This window comes from Anomaloglossus baeobatrachus, chromosome 10, assembly GCF_048569485.1.
Source record: "Anomaloglossus baeobatrachus isolate aAnoBae1 chromosome 10, aAnoBae1.hap1, whole genome shotgun sequence".
Lineage (NCBI taxonomy): Eukaryota > Metazoa > Chordata > Amphibia > Anura > Aromobatidae > Anomaloglossus > Anomaloglossus baeobatrachus.
The window spans coordinates 198,364,188-198,384,239 of NC_134362.1; the positions used below are offsets into that span (position 1 = coordinate 198,364,188).

At 44.1% G+C, this 20,052-nt stretch overlaps 1 protein-coding gene across 3 annotated transcripts in view; it reads left to right on the forward strand.

Moving 5' to 3' along the window:
• The window catches only part of ANKRD27 (ankyrin repeat domain 27), a 75,625-nt gene that overhangs the window by 39,839 nt on the left and 15,734 nt on the right, over window positions 1-20,052 (forward strand). For all 3 annotated transcript variants that reach the window (XM_075326125.1, XM_075326127.1, XM_075326126.1), the window contains exons 9-16: window positions 1,585-1,661; window positions 1,850-1,971; window positions 8,823-8,901; window positions 15,885-16,017; window positions 17,610-17,699; window positions 19,298-19,425; window positions 19,648-19,730; window positions 19,828-19,943. In XM_075326125.1, coding sequence (XP_075182240.1) covers window positions 1,585-1,661; window positions 1,850-1,971; window positions 8,823-8,901; window positions 15,885-16,017; window positions 17,610-17,699; window positions 19,298-19,425; window positions 19,648-19,730; window positions 19,828-19,943 — 828 coding nt within the window. The remainder of the gene's footprint in view (window positions 1-1,584; window positions 1,662-1,849; window positions 1,972-8,822; window positions 8,902-15,884; window positions 16,018-17,609; window positions 17,700-19,297; window positions 19,426-19,647; window positions 19,731-19,827; window positions 19,944-20,052) is intronic.

Below are 20,052 nucleotides of genomic sequence, written 5' to 3' on the forward strand. Positions count from 1 at the left end.
CCTCCTTACAAGCGTCCGTTAGAACCCTGGGATCTGAACAGGGTGCTGATGGCTCTTCAGAAACCACCGTTCGAGCCAATGAGGGATATCTCTCTCTCACGCCTTTCACAGAAGGTGGTCTTCCTAGTGGCAGTCACATCACTTCGGAGAGTGTCTGAGCTAGCAGCGCTGTCATGCAAAGCCCCCTTCCTGGTGTTTCACCAGGACAAGGTGGTTCTGCGTCCGGTTCCGGAATTTCTCCCTAAGGTGGTATCCCCCTTTCATCTCAATCAGGATATCTCCTTACCCTCTTTTTGTCCTCATCCAGTTCACCAATGTGAAAAGGATTTGCACTTGTTAGATCTGGTGAGAGCACTCAGATTCTACATTTCTCGTACGGCGCCCCTGCGCCGCTCGGATGCACTCTTTGTCCTTGTCGCTGGCCAGCGTAAAGGGACACAAGCTTCCAAATCAACCCTGGCTCGGTGGATCAAGGAACCAATTCTCGAGGCTTATCGTTCCTCCGGGCTTCCGGTTCCCTCAGGGCTGAAGGCCCATTCTACCAGGGCCGTGGGAGCGTCCTGGGCTTTGCGGCACCAGGCTACGGCTCAGCAGGTGTGTCAGGCGGCTACCTGGTCGAGCCTGCACACTTTCACGAAACACTATCAGGTGCATACCTATGCTTCGGCAGATGCCAGCCTAGGTAGGCGAGTCCTTCAGGCGGCGGTTGCCCACCTGTAGGACGGAGCCGGTTGCGGCTCTATTATGAGGTATTATTTACCCACCCAGGGACTGCTTTTGGACGTCCCAATTGTCTGGGTCTCCCAATGGAGCGACAAAGAAGAAGGGAATTTTGTTTACTTACCGTAAATTCCTTTTCTTCTAGCTCCTATTGGGAGACCCAGCACCCGCCCCTGTTTTTTGTGTACACATGTTGTTCATGTTGAATGGTTTCAGTTCTCCGATATTCCTTCGGATTGAATTTACTTTAAACCAATTATAATTTTTTCCTCCTTCCTGCTTTTGCACCAAAACTGAGGAGCCCGTGAGCACGGGGGGTGTATAGGCAGAAGGGGAGGGGCTTTACACTTTTAGTGTAGTGCTTTGTGTGGCCTCCGGAGGCATAGCTATACACCCAATTGTCTGGGTCTCCCAATTGGAGCTAGAAGAAAAGGAATTTATGGTAAGTAAACAAAATTCCCTTCTTTTTCTCTCAATTGAATGAATAGGCAAAATCCGCACGAAAATCCGCAACAATTATTGACATGCTGCAGATTTTTCCGCACGAAAATCCGCACGATTTCCGCTGCGCAGCGTGGGCACAGCATTTCCCAAATGCCATAGAAATGGCTGGGGAGTAGCTGTGCTGCAGATTTCTGGAAAATCCACGGCTTTTCCGCGAGAAATCCACGGCAAAATCCACGCATTTTCCGCAGCGTGGGCACATAGCCTTACTGAGAAATCTGCTACATCTATACTTGTAATACAGGCAGCGTTCTCCGTGATCTGTAATATTTGCCAATCTCTTCCGTTGGGCTGAGCCGACCTCAGATAACGCAGCTCATTGATCTCTTTGCTAATTGTTTGTTTGGATCTAATTGCCAGGATGCCGTTTTTAACAAGATTACGAGAAGTCTTCAAGACCTGCAGCAGAAGGATATAGGCGTTAAGACCGAGTTCAGGTGAGGAAGAGCTGTCATGGGGCCACCCGAGGTGACCTGGGAAGGGAGGTGGGATGTGAATCAGGTGAGATAAAGTGATTGCAAAAGTGTTCACGCCCCATACATTGGAGAGCTCTTCTCTTCCGTGTTGGGGAATGGATAATTAGTGGCAGCAAGTGGTCATTTTTAATGTTTGGTGTCACCTGCAGTATTAACATTCCCCGTGCCAAGCGAGTCCTCGGTCACCTTAACCGCTGCACGTCCCCCCAGCAAAAGCTGCTGTGCCTGAAGAAGGTGGTGCAGACCATCATGCATTCCCCCAGCCAGAGAGGTGAGCGGTGTCCAGGCCTTTCACTGCAGAACCGTAGGTGGCTCGGTCCTGAAAAGTTGTTGTTGTTGTTTTTTTTTTTTGTTTTTTTTTGTTTAATTTAAAAAAAAAAAATTGTATATCTTAATTAAAATATTTAATATATGTTAAAATATTTAATGTATAAAAATATTTAATATATGATAAAATATTTAATATATCCTAATTAAAATATGTATATTATATATATATATATATATATATATATATATATATATATATATATATATATATATATATATATATATATATATATATATATATATATATATATATATATATATATATATATATATATATATATATATATATATATATATATATTTTAATTAAGAAAAAAATAAAATATGTGTGTATAGATATTACATTTTTCTTCGGCGCTCCATTGGGAGACCCAGACGATTGGGTGTATAGCTACTGCCTCCGGAGGCCACACAAAGTATTACACTAAAAAGTGTAAGGCCCCTCCCCTTCTGCATATACACCCCCCGTGGGATCACGGGCTCCTCAGTTTTATGCTTTGTGCGAAGGAGGCAGACATGCACGCATAGCTCCACTGTTTAGTCAGCAGCAGCTGCTGACTATGTCGGATGGAAGAAAAGAGGGCCCATACTAGGGCCCCCAGCATGCTCCCTTCTCACCCCACTTTTGTCGGCGGTGTTTGTTAAGGTTGAGGTACCCATTGCGGGTACGGAGGCTGGAGCCCACATGCTGCTTTCCTTCCCCATCCCCCTGAGGGCTCTGGGTGAAGTGGGATCTTACCGGCCTCCAGGCTCTGAGGCCGGGCTCCATCCACAGACCCGGAGATCCTGCTGGAATGGAGCTGAGTATCGTCAGGGACAAGGCCCTGCAACGTTAAGGTACTCTGTGTCCCCGTACAGACCACGCACACACACACCAGCATGCTGGGTGTGTTAGTGCGCCGGGGACAACAGCGCTGCGCGCTGGGGCTATACTCACTGCAGCTTTGCTGAGTGAGTTAATGGGTGGGAAACTGCCGCGCCGGCCACTGCTAGAAGCTGCGGCGCGGATGAGACTTGTGGTGCGCCGGGGACTTCCGCGCTGACCGTGCTTTTACGACGGCAGCGCTTATAAATCGAGTCCCCGGCTTTTGCGGCCTAGTTTCGTTTCCTTCCCGCCCCCGGGCCTGCCAGTCAGGGAAGGGGCGGGACGCTGTACAATGGTCAGCACCGAGGGCTGGAGTCTTATTTACATACTCCAGCCCCCTCACTGGGCACAGTGGGACGCCAGTTTCCCGCTCTTTGTCTGGGGCACGCCCACGGCCCGCCCCTCTTCACAGGACGCCGGCAGCCATTCCTGCATGCAGTCTAAGCTGGAGAACGGACACAGGCTCTGGGAGACCCGGTCAAGGGATTCTGGCGACCACACACCCACTTAAGCGGGCGGTAAGCAGCACCTTGGTGCTGACCCCACGAGTGCCACAGTGTTTTGTGTACTTTATGCTGGTACCTATATTTGCACTGTACGGTCGCTTCTTGGCTATATACCCCTGGATTGCTCTGAGGAGACAACAGCATGTCGTCCGCAGAAAAGCAAGGGTGCCAGGGCACAGGCTTTCTATGCTGTCTGTACCGCAAGTGAGGCTGTTTTACCGGCAGGTTCCACTAACCCCCATTGGGTAGAGTCTCTGCTAGTGGTGGCCCAGAGAGAGCCACCTGTGAAACTGTCCAGAGGACAGAGTTTGCAGTTTTTTGCGGATAAAATGTCTGGGACTATGACCAAGATTCTAGAAACTTGCAGTCCAGGCCGGTGACTCAGACAATGGGCACTGTTGAACAATGCCCCCCGGTCTCCCTCAGTTGGAACTAATACGTGCTCCAAGGGGGTCCCATACATCCCAGGCTGAAGGCTCTGCACGGACGACCGTCCCAGTCAGCCTAAGCGAGCTCGCTGGGAGAGACCCTCGACTTCACACACTGGTCAGGGTCTCAGCGAGAGGATTCTCTGTATGATGAGGCAGAGGTAGCTGATCAGGATTCTGATCCTGAGACCGCTTTCAATCTGGATGCTCCTAATAGTGACGCCATGGTGAACGATCTCATAGCGTCCATCAATAGACTGGTGGATATTTCTCCCTCAGCCCCTCCAGTGGAGGAGTCAGCTTCGCAGCAGGAGAAATTCCATTTCAGGTATCCCAAGCGTAAATTCAGTACTTTTTGGGCCACTCTGACTTCAGAGAAGCAGTCCAGAAACACCACGCTTATCCAGACAAGCGTTTCTCCACACGTCTCTAGGATACACGTTATCCCTTTCCCCCTGACGTGGTCAAGCGCTGGACCCAGTGTCCAAAGGTGGATCCCCCAATCTCCAGGCTTGCGGCTAGATCCATAGTTGCAGTGGAAGATGGGACTTCACTTAAAGATGCCATTGACAGACAGATGGACCTCTGGTTGAAATCTGTCTATGAAGCTATCGGCGTGTCGTTTGCTCCGGCATTCGCAGCCGTATGGGCGCTCCAAGCTATTTCAGCTGGTCTGGCGCAGGTGGACAGCGCCACACGTACATCTGTGCCGCAGATGGCGTCCTTAACCTCGCATATGTTTGCATTGCGACTTACGCTATTAATGCTGTCCTGGACTCTACGAGCCGTACGTCAGTGGCGTCCGCCAACTCCGTTGTTTTTACGCAGAGCCTTGTGGTTAAGGGAATGGAAGGCAGATTCTGCTTCCAAAAAGTGTTTAACCAGTTTGCCATTATCTGGTGACAGACTGTTTGGTGAGCGATTGGATGAAATCATTAAACAGTCCAAGGGTAAGGATTCTTCCTTACACCAGCCCAGATCAAACAAAACCCAACAGAGGAAAGGACAGTCGAGGTTTCGGTCCTTTCCAGGCTCGGGCAGGTCCCAGTTTTCCTCGTCCATAAGGACTCAAAAGGCTCAGAGGGGCTCAGATTCCTGGCGGGCTCAATCACGCCCAAAGAAGGCAGCCGGAGGAACCGCTACCAAGGCGGTTTCCTCATGACTTTCAGCCCTCTCTCTCCGCATCCGCGGTCGGTGGCAGACTCTCCCGCTTTGGCGACATTTAGCTGCCACAGGTCAAAAACCGGTGGGTGAGAGACATTTTGTCTCACGTGTACAGGATAGAGTTCTGTGCTCGTCCTCCGGCTCGATTCTTCAGAACTTCCCCACCTCCCGACCGAGCCGATGCTCTTCTGCAGGCAGAAGGAGTGGTAATCCCTGTTCCTCTGCAGGAACAAGGTCACGGTTTTTACTCCAATCTGGTTGTGGTGCCAAAAAAGGACGGCTCTTTCCGTTCCGTTCTGGACCTATAACTGCTTGAAAACCAGGCGGTTCCGGATGGAATCCCTCCGCTCCGTCTTTGCCTCAATGTCTCAAGGAGATCTCCTAGCATCAATAGACATCAGGATGCTTATCTCCACGTGCCGATTGCTCCAGAGCACCAGCGTTGCTACGATTCGTTATAGAAGACGAGCATCTTCAGTTTGTAGCCCTGCCCTTCGGTCTGGCGACAGCCCCACGGGTTTTCACCAAGGTCATGGCAGCAGTGGTAGCAGTCCTGCACTCTCAGGGTCACTCTGTGATCCCTTACTTGGACGATCTACTTGTCAAGGCACCCTCTCAAGGGGCATGCCAACACAGCCTGAACATTGCTCTGGAAACTCTCCAGAGTTTCGGGTGGATCATCAATTTTCCAAAGTCAAATCTGACACCGGCCCAATCACTGACATATCTTGGCATGGAGTTTCATACTCTCTCAGCGATAGTGAAGCTTCCGCTGAACAAACAGCGTTCACTACAGACAGGGGTGCAATCTCTCCTTCAAGGCCAGTCACACCCCTTAAGACGCCTCATGCACTTCTTAGCGAAGATGGTAGCAGCAATGGAAGCAGTCCCTTTCGCGCAGTTTCATCTGCGTCCACTGCAATGGGACATTCTCCGCCAATGGGATGGGAAGTCGACGTCCCTAGACAGGAACGTCTCCCTTTCTCAGACGGTCAAGGACTCTCTTCAGTGGTGGCTTCTTCCCACCTCATTGTCAAAAGGAAAGTCCTTCCTACCCCCATCCTGGGCGGTGGTCACGACAGGCGCGAGTCTGTCAGGGTGGGGAGCAGTCTTTCTCCACCACAGGGCTCAGGGTACGTGGACTCAGCAAGAGTCCACCCTTCAGATCAATGTTCTGGAAATCTGGGCAGTGTATCTTGCCCTGCAAGCCTTCCAGCAGTGGCTGGAAGGCAAACAGATCCGAATTCAGTCGGACAACTCCACAGCGGTGGCATACATCAACCACCAAGGCGGAACACGCAGTCGGCAAGCCTCCCAGGCAGTCCGGCGGATTCTGATGTGGGTGGAAGACACGGCATCCACCATATCCGCAGTTCACATCCCGGGCGTAGAAAACTGGGAAGCAGACTTCCTCAGTTGCCAGGGTATGGACGCAGGGGAATGGTCTCTGCACCCGGACGTGTTTCAGGAAATCTGTAGCCGCTGGGGGATGCCGGACGTCGACCTAATGGCGTCTCGGCACAACAACAAGGTCCCGATTTTCATGGCGCGGTCTCACGATCAAAGAGCTCTGGCGGCAGGCGCCTTAGTTCGGGATGGGTCGCAGTTCCAGCTACCCTATGTGTTTACCCCTCTGGCACTGTTGCCCAGAGTGCTACGCAAGATCAGCTCCGATTGCCGCCGCGCCATCCTCGTCGCCCCAGACTGGCCGAGGAGGTCGTGGTACCCGGATCTGTGGCATCTCACGGTCGGCCAACCGTGGGCACTACCAGACCGGCCAGACTTACTGTCCCAAGGGCCGTTTTTCTGTCTGAATTCTACGGCCCTGAACCTGACTGTGTGGCCATTGAGTCCTGGATCCTAGCGTCTTCAGGATTATCTCAAGACGTCATTGCCACCATGAGACGGGCTAGGAAACCGACGTCTGCCAAGATCTACCACAGGACGTGGAAGATATTCTTATCTTAGTGCTCTGCTCAGGGAGTGTCTCCCTGGCCATTTGCATTGCCTACTTTTCTTTCCTTCCTGCAATCTGGTTTGGAAAAAGGTTTGTCGCTCGGCTCCCTTAAAGGACAAGTCCCAGCGCTGTCTGTATTCTTTCAGAAGCGCCTAGCACGACTTCCTCAGGTACGCACGTTCCTGCAGGGGGTTTGTCACATTGTCCCTCCGTACAAGAGGCCGTTAGACCCATGGGATCTGAACAGGGTACTAATTGCTCTCCAGAAGCCGTCCTTTGAGCCTCTGAGGGATGTTTCACTTTCTCGACTTTCACAGAAAGTGGCCTTTCTGGTAGCGGTCACATCTCTTCGGAGAGTGTCCGAACTAGCAGCGCGGTCAGCCAAAGCTCCCTTCCTGGTGTTTCACCAAGACAAGGTAGTGCTGCGCCCGATTCCGGAGTTTCTCCCTAAGGTGGTATCCCCCTTTCATCTCAATCAGGATATCTCCTTACCTTCCTTTTGTCCTCATCCAGTTCATCGATATGAAATGGATTTGCACTTGTTAGATCTGGTGAGAGCACTCAGAATCTACATTTCCCGCACGGCGCCCCTGCGCCGCTCGGATGCACTCTTTGTACTTGACTCTGGTCAGCGTAAAGGGTCGCAGGCTTCCAAATCCACCCTGGCTCGATGGATCAAGGAACCAATTCTTGAAGCCTACCGTTCTGCTGGGCTTCCGGTTCCATCAGGGCTGAAGGCCCATTCTACCAGAGCCGTGGGTGCGTCCTGGGCATTACGGCACCAGGCTACGGCTCAGCAGGTGTGCCAGGCAGCTACCTGGTCGAGTCTGCACACTTTCACCAAGCATTATCAGGTGCACACCTACGCTTAGGCGGATGCCAGCCTAGGTAGAAGAGTCCTGCAGGCGGCGATTGCCTCCATGTAGGGAAGGGCTGTTTTACGGCCCTAACTTGAGGTATTAATTTACCCACCCAGGGACTGCTTTTGGACGTCCCAATCGTCTGGGTCTCCCAATGGAGCGCCGAAGAAGAAGGGAATTTTGTTACTTACCGTAAATTCCTTTTCTTCTAGCTCCAATTGGGAGACCCAGCACCCGCCCTGTTTCCTTCGGGATTTTTGTTTTTTTCGGGTACACATGTTGTTCATGTTGAATGGTTTCAGTTCTCCGATGTTCCTTCGGATTGAATTTGTTTAACCAGTTATTGGCTTTCCTCCTTCTTGCTTTTGCACTAAAACTGAGGAGCCCGTGATCCCACGGGGGGTGTATATGCAGAAGGGGAGGGGCCTTACACTTTTTAGTGTAATACTTTGTGTGGCCTCCGGAGGCAGTAGCTATACACCCAATCGTCTGGGTCTCCCAATTGGAGCTAGAAGAAAAGGAATTTACGGTAAGTAACAAAATTCCCTTCTTTAATTAATATATATATATATATATATATATATATATATATATATATATATATATATATATATATATATATATATATATATATATATATATATATATATATAATTTTTTTTTTTTTTAATTAACATCTATATTTGAATTAATATATAAAATATTATATATATATATTATATATAATATAAAATATTATAATAAATAATATTAATTAATATATTAAAATATTTAATGTGTGTATGTATGTTTTTATATATATATAATATATATATATATATATATATATATATATATATATATATATATATATATATATATATATATATATATATATATAAATTTTAATTAACATCTATATTTTAATTAATATATAAAATATTTCAATTAATATTAAATATTATAATATATTTATATATAAATATATTTTATTATTTATTTTTATATTTATTTATTTTTTCTCCCGTTTCAGTGAACATGGAGACTATGTGCGCAGATGATCTTCTGTCCGTCCTGCTCTACTTGCTCGTAAAAACAGAGATTCCAAACTGGTAAGTAACTAATGACTGGTTTAAAGGGGTTAAAAAAAAAAAAAAAAATATCGAACAGTACTTCCTAACAACAGACAAATGTGAACAGGTGCAAACTGAACATGCACCATATTCTAACAAATAGCTGCACTCTGAGATGCTAAAGCATGCAAACATTGAATACAGGAATTTGGACATTAGTTACTTTTAAGAAAATCCATTTAAAAATGTAGACACTTGGCACATAAGCTGAGCCCAGCACCCAGCGTCAAGGCGTATATTTTTGACAAGTCCCTACCTACTGATGCCTCTAACCGGGCTAAAACAGCTTACAATTTTATGGACAGTCAGGAACCTGCTAATAGGAAATTTAAAATTGCCTTAAGCAGGTAAGGAGTGCTCAGTGAGAAAGCATGTCCCAGCAGCCAGCGTCAAGGCATATCTTTCTGCTAGGTCTCTACCTACTGGTGCCTCTACCCAAGGTGAAAAAGCCCACAATATTATTGGTGTACAGCAACTCGCTAAAAGGAAATGTAATAATCTCCTGAAAGTGATGGGAAGGAGTGCTCAGGCAACAGGCATGACTCTGTAATCTAAAATGAATGGCACTTCCTAACAGACAAATGTGAACAGGTGTAACATATTCTAATAAACAGCTGCACTCTGAGACACTAAGTAATGCAAACCTTGAATACAGGAATATGGACATGCATTACTGCTAAGGAAATCAATTAAAAATTGAATTGAGACACTTAGAGCATTAAGAAGGTCAGTTTTATGTGAGCCCAGCAGCCAGCGTCAAGGCGTTGCTTTCTGACAGGTCCCTAGCTATTGATTCCTCTACCCTACAATTTTATGGGCTGGCAGGAACCTGCTAATAGGAAATAGAAAATTGCCTTCAGCTAGTAAGGAGTGCTCAGTCAGAAGGCATGATCCTATAATCTAAAATAAATGGCACTTCCTAACAAACAAATGTGAACAAATAACCTATATAAGGCCTCTCATAGTTCTGAAATAGATTCCAATACAATAATAGCAACCTATAAAGAATCCAGGAATCGTACTTTATATTTATCAAATCAAATTTTATTTATACAAAGTGCTCGTGCAAAATTCATATAAAAATTTCATCATATATAGGATAACATTTTTGGAATATAGGGAGGGATGTCAAGCCGCACTTATAAGGAGTGGCACAATATTACAGTAGCTGCATCTGCCCGTATCTTAACGGCCAGTATAAATGGATAAATCATATATTGACAGGAATGGACCAAAGGGGATATAGTCTACAATTGCATAGTATAAAATACCAGTGTTGTAAATTTTATACTATTGTGAAAATACGAACATCCTATGTAAAGTATGGGTATATTACCAGACGCTATGTAGACTGATTAGAGGACACTATAATTAGCATGTCATAGTAGTTTAAAGTAGCAGGCATGTGACCATAGCGTTGCCTCCATCTATCTGCTTAGCCCCATAGTTCAGTCCACATACCTGTTGTCATTTTGTACCCAATATGCGTCCACAGCAGCACCGTAGCTTGCACCTACTCCAACCTCGACGCGCGTTTCACCGCACTGCCGGTTTCATCAGGAGGTATGTGCAGTCTATAGCATATACCCTTTATAAAGGGTCCATGATTGAGTTCAGGTGCACGTCTCCGGTCGGGTGTATGGACGCATACGCCTGTGTGATGCGCATCCTGGGCGCCAGTCGCCTATCGAGCACGTCACGCGCCACGTGACCGCAACTCTGCAGTCAGCGGCCACGTGACACGGAGCGGGCATGGAGACCGGATGTGTATTCCGGTCTCCATGCCAACCCACTCTGTCGGCGAGTCACGCGCAGGAACTGCACAGCGCACACAGACACTGCGTCCCCCAGCGTCAGGCGGCAGCCAAACTCAATCATGTAAGAAAATTATATTAATTAGTTTTAAAACTCAAACTTGAGCATATATCTGAAAACATTCACATATAAATACATGAATAATCATAATGTGTTACCAGCATACAATTATATAATAACACTGACATAGTGTCTCCCATATCTTATTGTGTATATGCAAGCATACACATTGTACTTAGTGTTGAATCACTACGTCCATCTGCAGTCCAAGTATTTTCCAGCTTTTCAATATTCAGTTCTATTCATCCATATGGCTAACATTATAGCATTGGACTTTTTTATCATCAAAGAGAGAGAGGGTCCATAGAATTCAACAGAGTGGATGTTTTCTGTAGCGTGTGATATTGCTATATGCTAGAGACAGAGGCATAGAAAAAGAACAGGAAATTATATTAAAAACTTATATAATGAAATAAGGTGTGTTAAAATTCGCGCTACACATGCAAAAAGGACCTGAAGCTCAAGGATTCGTTTAGCCCTCTTGGGGCCATGGTGTCAAGTACTACAATCCATTTTGTTTCTTTTTTTAAAAGTTCATTTTTGTAGTTTCCCCCTCTGGCTCCCAGGCTGACATGATCGATACCTTTTACTTTGAGGCTAGTGGGGTTGCACTTATGGTAAAGGAAAAAGTGTTTTGGTATTGTTTTTAGCTCACTGATATCTTTACATCCCTTAGCGTTGATATCGCGGATGTGCTCCAGAGTTCTCACTCTTAGCTGTCTGGTGGTCATACCAATATATATCATGTTGCATGAACAGCTAGCATGATATATCACCATTTCAGTCTTACACGTGATATTGAATGTAATGGAGTAGTTTTTTGTTCCCCCACTGTTCTCAAATGTTGTACATCTCTGCACATATTTACATGCGGAGCAAGTCCCGCATTTGTAACAGCCCCATTTGGGTCCTTTTTGACTGAATGGATTATTATTCAAAGGGACATAGTGGCTACGGGTTAGTAGATCTTTGAGATTTTTGGATCTGCGCCAAGTCATTGATGGATATGGAGTCAGATGTCTGGCTAGATCTTTGTCTGCCAGCAATATCTGCCAATGTCTCTGAAAAATGGTTTTAATTTCATACCATCTATTGTTAAATGCTGTGATAAATCTCACAGGTTGTAGGTCTCTACTGTTATTTCTGTTTTTGGTTGTTAAAAGAGACTCACGATTACTTTTGGCTGCTCTAATGTATCCTGATCTTATATTTTTTGGTTTATAGCCTCTCTCAGCTAGGTTGTCACTCAGGAGTCTAGCTTGATTTTCAAACTTTCCCGCACTGGAGCAGATTCTCCGCATACGCAGAAATTGCCCTGTTGGTACTGCTTTAATGGTCTGGGGGTGGTGGGAAGAGGACGCATGCAAAAGTGTATTTGTAGCCGTAGATTTTTTAAACACATCCGTGCTCAAATGACCGTCTTCATTTCTCATGATCAGAACGTCCAGGAACTCCACCTTCCAATAGTCATATTTTGATGTTAATTTAATATTTAGATCATTTTTATTCAAATTTTGCAGGAATGTCTCCAGGGATGCCTCAGACCCCTGCCATACAAATAGGACATCATCGATGTACCTGTACCATGAGACCACTGCATCAAACCCCTCTACGGACTGGACAACATCCCGCTCCCACAACCCCAGGAAGAGGTTGGCATATGAGGGCGCACAAGTCGCCCCCATTGCCACTCCCTGGAGCTGTAGGTAATAGCGGTCCTTAAAAACGAAGTAGTTATGAGTTAGAACAAAGTCCAATAACTCCATAACGAATTGAATTAGTTCTCTGTCCATATTAGTCATCCGCAGAAAGGTCCTACATGCAGTGGTCCCATGGTCATGAGCAATAGATGTATATAGCGCCTCTACATCGCATGTGACCAGAATCATATCTGGTTCTAGCTGAATACTGTCGAGGCGCTTGAGTATGTCTGTAGTGTCTCTAATATGTGAAGGCAGGGTTCCGACGCATTCCTGGAGATAAAAGTCAACAAATCTGCATATTTTCTCATTTAAGCCCCCAATCCCAGATATTATTGGGCGTCCTGGGGGATTATTTTTATCTTTATGGACTTTTGGTGTTATATAGAAGGTTGGAGTTCTTGGAGATTCCGTCATGAGCCCATCCCTCATTTTGGCTGAGATGATTCCCCTATCAAAGCCTGTTTCAATAATTTCATCTAGTATCTTTTTATATGATGTAGTAGGATTACTATCCAATTTCTTATAACACACTGATGATCTCAGCTGGCGTAGAGCTTCACGCTCATACATATCTGCAGGCCAAATCACAAGGTTACCCCCTTTATCTGCTGGTTTTATTACTATATTCTTCATATTTTTTAATTCTTTAATAGCTTCTCTTTCCTTAAATGTCAAGTTATAGTTTATTACTTTTTCAGGAATAGAGGATAGATCTTTTCTTACCAGCTCAACAAAGATGTCCACATTTGGACTCAGTCCATGGGGGGGAAACACTTGTGATCGGCTGTGCAGATATGTGGGAAAACGTGCTCGAGTGTGGTCATCAGGCTCTTGTTGTTCATCAAGTAGACTTTCCAAATCAGAGAGGGCTTGCTGTTCCCTAAACGTGGAGAAATGTTTATCATCATTAGAGGAAAAAAATTTCTTAAATCTCAGCTTCCTAGCAAATAATTCTAGGTCTTTTACAAGCGTAAAGTGGTCACATTTGGCTGTAGGGGCAAATGTTAGCCCTTTTTCCAAGACATTAATTTGATTTGTTGTAAGTTTTATATTTGACAAATTGATTACCTTTAGTTTGTCTTGGGTTTGTATCCCCACTTTTTCTGGTTCCTTAGTACCCTTCCGGAACTTCCTGAGGCTATGGCATCGAGTAGGGGGCCATGTTCCGAGACTTCTCCCCTCCCTTGCCGCCTGGCTAAAAAATGCTCGCCACATGTTTCTTCAGAGATATTTGATGTTATTGATGAAGATCGTGAATTTCGTCCAGTTTTATTCTTGTTTCTCTGATTATTATTGTACCACCTATAGACCTTGTGGTTACGGTAGTCTAATTGATCTCGCTGATATTTTTTAATCTTTCTCTCTTGTACCTCTTTCTCACACTTATTAATCTCAAGATCCTATTTCTTTATCAAATTTGGAATGTTCATCAGTGGTAAGTTTTTCTTCAATTTGTGTTTTATAGTTATCAATCTCTTTCTCCACTGCTTCAATAGATTTTTTATCCAACCCAATTAATAACTCAATCAGTGTACTTGAGCATTTGGTTAGTGCTTCCTCCCATCTTTCTATGAAAAGGGAATCCGTAATTTCTGTAGTGGGGAAAACTTGTATTCTCAACCCGCGTGGAATAATATTTTTCTGAAGATAATTTTCTAATGACACCTTGTTCCACCATAGGCGGGTACGCTTTTTAAGCGAATCTTTTACCTTGAGCTTCAGGTCCCTAATATTACATGTATCCTGTTCTACGGCACCTCCTTCACCAAAAAGAGATCCTATCTGGTTAATCCATGTTTTATCACGCTTTTTATAATCCATAAAGTTAATGGTTGAGGCGTCTGAAAATACAGAAACATAACAATGTCAAATAACCTATATAAGGCCTCTCATAGTTCTGAAATAGATTCCAATACAATAATAGCAACCTATAAAGAATCCAGGAATCGTACTTTATATTTATCAAATCAAATTTTATTTATACAAAGTGCTCGTGCAAAATTCATATAAAAATTTCATCATATATAGGATAACATTTTTGGAATATAGGGAGGGATGTCAAGCCGCACTTATAAGGAGTGGCACAATATTACAGTAGCTGCATCTGCCCGTATCTTAACGGCCAGTATAAATGGATAAATCATATATTGACAGGAATGGACCAAAGGGGATATAGTCTACAATTGCATAGTATAAAATACCAGTGTTGTAAATTTTATACTATTTGGTCCATTCCTTTTTATGTGAGCCCAGCAGGCAGCGTCAATGCATATCTATTTGTCAAGTTCCTACTTACCGATGCCTCAACCCAGGCTGAAAAAGCCTACAATTTTATAAGCGGGCAGGAACTTGCTAAAAGGAAATGTAATAATCTCCTGAAGTTGATAGGAAGGAGTGCTGAGTCAGAAGGCATGACCTTGTAATCTAAAATGAATGGCTCTTTCTAACAGCTAAATGTGAACAGGTGCAAAGTGAACATGCAACATATTCTATCAAACAAATAGCTGCACTCTGAGATGCTAAGGCATGCAAACATTGAATGCATTACTGCTAAGGAAATTAATTTAAAAATTGAGTCACTTAGTGCATAAAGGCCAGTTTAATGTGAGCCCAGCAGGCAGCGTTAAGGCGTATCTCATTTTGCTAGGTTCCTACATACTGATGCCTCTACCCTACAATTTCATGCACGTGTAGGAACCTGTTAATAGGAAATTAATAATCTCCTGAACCTAATGGGAAGGAGTGCTCAGTCAGAAGGCATGACCCTATCCTCTTAAATGAATGGCACTTCCTAACAGACAAATGTGAATAGGTGCAAACTGATCATGCAACATTTTCTAGCAAATATCTGCAATCTGAGATGCTAAGGCATGCAAATATTGAATACAGGAATTTAGACACTCATTACTGCTAACTTGGGAAATCAATTTTAAAAATTGAGCCACTTGGGACATATAAAAAAAAAAAAAAGGCCAAGCTACCAGCGTCAAGGCGTATCTCATTTTGCAAGGTCCCTACCTATTGATGCCTCTACCTGACAATTTTATAGGCGGGCAGGAACATGCTAATAGGAAATTAAAAATGTCCTTAAGCTGGAAAGGAGGAGTGATCAGTCACAAGGCATGACCCTATAATCTAAAATTAATGGCGCTTCCTAACAGACAAATGTAAACAGGTGCAAACTGAACATGCAACATTTTCTAGCAAATATCTGCACTCTGAAATGGTAAGGCATGCAAACATTGAATAAACTGTGTAGTGCAGTAATGTAGCTCAGCTCCCATTGAAGTAAATAATGCGGAGCTGCAATACCATTGACAACCTGTTGACAGGTGTGGCGCTAAACTAAAGCCACCTTGCTTTTAAACGGTGTTGTTTTTCCAGGATGGCCAACCTGAGTTACATCAAGAATTTCCGATTCTGCAGCACAACAAAGGATGAGCTGGGTTATTGTCTGACATCCGTAGAGGCGGCCATCGAATATATCCGACAAGGAAACCTGACGCAAACCGCTGCGGTAAGACTGAGATTGCTCGGGGTACTGTTCCAGTTTAAAGGGCCTTTCTATAAATTGCACTTATCACCGTTGTCATGAACCAGCCATGGGGGGGTCATGCAGATGTTCCTCCACGCTTTCATCGACCTGTCAATATGTGACGAAACCGCACCTCGCAGCCCCACCGTGACGTCTATAATACATCAGAGCCACATGATTCGACCTCGTCACCTCCGCCAACACGACGATGTTCCGCGCCCCAAAGGGGTACACAAGGGCCGTTTGGCGCAGTGTAACACTGACACCCCCTGATAATATACTGTATACAAGATGGGATTTACATCTATGATGTCAGAAATACAGTTGCGAGCAAGTTATGGATCAGTTACCATGTTCCTTATGATTAGGCCTGGTGCTGGCTCGATACAGGGCTGGACATGGGATGTGCCCTCAGTTTACTGCAAGTTATGACTTGGCAGTTTTCCCCCATATCTCCACCTGTGCGCGTCCCAAGCGGAAGATATGACCATCATATTTCCCATCAAGATTTTATGTATCCCTAGATAGGAAACACAAGGTCTTTTGTCCTACGGCCAATTATTAATTATGGACTGATATGCACTTCTCAAAATTCAGGGAAAATGTGTGATGTGTGTCTTGCTGTCAGGTACTATGCCTGCCATGTTTGTGGGAGCCAGACATTCCCCAATATTGTAACTTTTTATCTGGAGCCATACTGACTTCAAAATGTCTTTTGAAGTTTTCCTGAATCTTGCAGTTGCCCGCCCACTTCACAGAAACTTGCTCTGGCTAACACTGCTTCCTTAGTCTTAATTGGCTTTTGTCAGCGGCCATTTGGTGACCAGATCTGGGTGACTTCTTCTTGCTGCAAGTGAAAAGTGGCTGTTGACTTATACTGTATGTATGAATGTCTTATTCCTCACACCCGTCCATAGAGTAGATGGGCTCCGCACCGATCACATGCACGGGGGTTTGTGGTCTTGGTCTTATCACTGTCAGAAGCTACAGCAGGCATTTATGACCCTTGTAAAAATGACTAAAAAGAAAACGGGTCACGTCTCTAACTTTGGTGCCATTGAGCTTCGCAAAGGCCTTTACTGCTCGGATCTATGTGGACTTTACCTTTTTAAATTCATTTCCATTGCACGGCGGAAATGATCGATGCGGCTTTTAACGCATATTTAAGACCAATGAATATTTAAACAGCGCAAAGTCTCCTCTGATTCACTGCTCCATAACATTTATTGCCCTGAGTGCATAGAGGATACTTTCTGCATCAGGGTAGAGCCGCACGGAGTGTGTGCAATTACTGCCAAACTTTTGTAGTTGTGTATTACTTTTTTTTTTTTTTTTTTTTCTCATTACATTTTCCAGATTATTCAAAGTGTGTGTGTATGTGTGTGTATGTATATATGTATATGTATATATATATATATATATATATATATATATATATATATATATATATATATATATATATATATATATATATATATATATATATATATATATATATATATATATATATATTATATATATATATATATTATATATATATATATATATATATTAATTTATTTATTTATTTTTAGGATTCTGATGGGAGCGACAAATCGCTGCTGTGGCAGAGAATGAACCTGCTGTCAAGAACCTCATCCGCCCCCATCGACTGTTTATTCCAGGTGAGTGTCCTTTAACCCCTTCACCCCCAGGCAATTTTTTTTTTTTTCTTTGTTTTTTGCTCCCCTTCTTCCAAGAACCATAACTTTTTTTTTTTTTTTTTTTTTTTATTTTTCCATCAATCTTGCCATATGAGGGCTTGTTTATTGCAGGATGAGTTGTACTTTTAAATGAAACAATAAGTTTTACCATTTAGTGTACTGGAAAATAGCAAAAATATTCCAAGTGTGGAAAATTTGCAAAAAAAGTGTGATTGCAGGATTGTTTTTGGGATATTTTATTCAGTGTTCACTATATAGTAAAACTGATGTGTCAGTGTGATGCCTCAGGTCGGTACAAGTTCGTAGACACCAAACATGTATAGGTTTACTTTTATTTAAGGGGTTATAAAACACAGAAGTTTGTCCAAAAAGAGTAGCACACTTTTTGCTCCATTTTTTTCCGTGCCCCGTAGCGTTTTCATTTTTCAGGATTTGTGGCTCAGTGATGGCTTATTTTTTTTGTGTCTCAAGCTGACTTTTTTTTTTTTTTTTTTTTGGTACCATTTTTCCGTAGATGCTATGTTTTGATACCCTGTTATTGCATTTTGTGCAAAATTTGCGATGTCCGAAAAACATTAATTTTGGCGTTTGTAATCTTTTTAATTTTTTTTTTTTATTTATTTTTTTGCTGCTACGCTGTTTAATTAATTTTATGTTTTAATAGATCGGGCATTTCTGAAAGCAGTGATACTAAGTGTGTGTGTGTGTGTGTGTGTGTGTGTGTGTGTGTGTGTGTGTGTGTGTGTGTGTGTGTGTGTGTGTGTTTTTGTGTGTGTATAAAAAAAAAAAAAAAATTTTAAGACAACCCCACAAAAACACTAAGTTTAAAATTACCCCCCATTGAAAATGAAGGGGTTAAAATTAGATTACATTATAATGTATACATATATATTATATAATTATTTTTTACCCCTTAATTTTCAATGGGGGTTAATTTTAAACTTAGTGATTTTGTAGGGTTGTTTTTAAACTTCTTTTTTTTTTTTTTCTTTTACTAGTCTCCCTAGGGGGCTATAGGAATCAGCAGTCTGATCACTTGTTCATTTCTGCTGATCACAGCTGCACAGCTCGGATGTGCAGAAATGCTGCTCTCCTCTTACAGATGGCGCTCTGCCGGCTGTAACAGGGAGTGAGTCATAATAGCAGAGAAGTCCTCACATGATCCGTCGCTACCAGGGCAACCATAGGCTCCACGTGATCATGTCACGGGGCCTCCGATGGCGGCGGGTGTGTGTTGCCCGCTGCGGTGCTTTAAATCAAGCTGTCACATTTTAAGACGTTAACAGGCGTGGGTGGATCGCGGATCCACCTGCGCCTGCGAGGCGCACATGTCTACTGTTCAAATCAGCAGACATGTGCGGGGATCGCTGCTGGCTCACCGCAGCATCTGCTGGTGATCACCCCTTCATGATTTAGGATGTATTGGTTTGTCCTCAGGCGTAAAGGGGTTCCCCGGACCCCTAGGGCCCCCTTTAAATGCCACAGAGTTATTTGTTGTGTCCCATTGCACCTCTGTTTGCTGTTATTTTATCTTTTTTTGTTTCCCTTTTACGATGCAGCATATTGCCTCCGGGAATCAGGAAGAAGTGGAGAAAATGCTGAACCAAGGAGACGCGGACGAGGAAGTCGTGCAGAAGATGTGTCACCCGCTCTGCTCCTGCGACGGCTGTGACAAGTTGGCTTCTGGGTAAAGGACAATTTTTTTAAAAAAAATCTATTTATTATAGAGACCATACTTGTAGTATGGCGCCACCTGGTGGTCATAGTGTATATTCACGTGCACGTCCATCCATTAGATGGGCTGAGTGGTCGCACATGCTCAGTCTATACATAGTGTAGGGGTGAAACGATTGGACGGGGGTGTAAATGGTCTAAATAATATAATATGTAGTCTTTTTCTTTTTGTTAGGAAGTTAAACGACACTTCGATTGTGACTCCGCTTTCTCGCGATGATCGAGGTTACACTCCGCTGCACATTGCAGCTATTTGCGGTAGGTCCTCGTCACTCCAGTACGGCGGCCGGGTGCAGAAGGTGGTCTGTGCCATATGCATACTGATCCAACTTCACGTCTTCTTCCTTTTTTCTAGGCCAGTATCAATTTATCGATCTCCTGATCTGTAAAGGTGCAGTAGTGAACGCCACTGATTACCACGGCTCCACGCCGCTCCACCTCGCCTGCCAGAAAGGCCACCAGAAGATAGCGGTGAGTAAGCGATGGCAGATTGTGACGGGTCCGGCTCCCCACTGCCCCGAGATACTCTGCTTCATGTTACCCCCTCCCTATTACATCCGTCTCCTGTATACAATCGTCG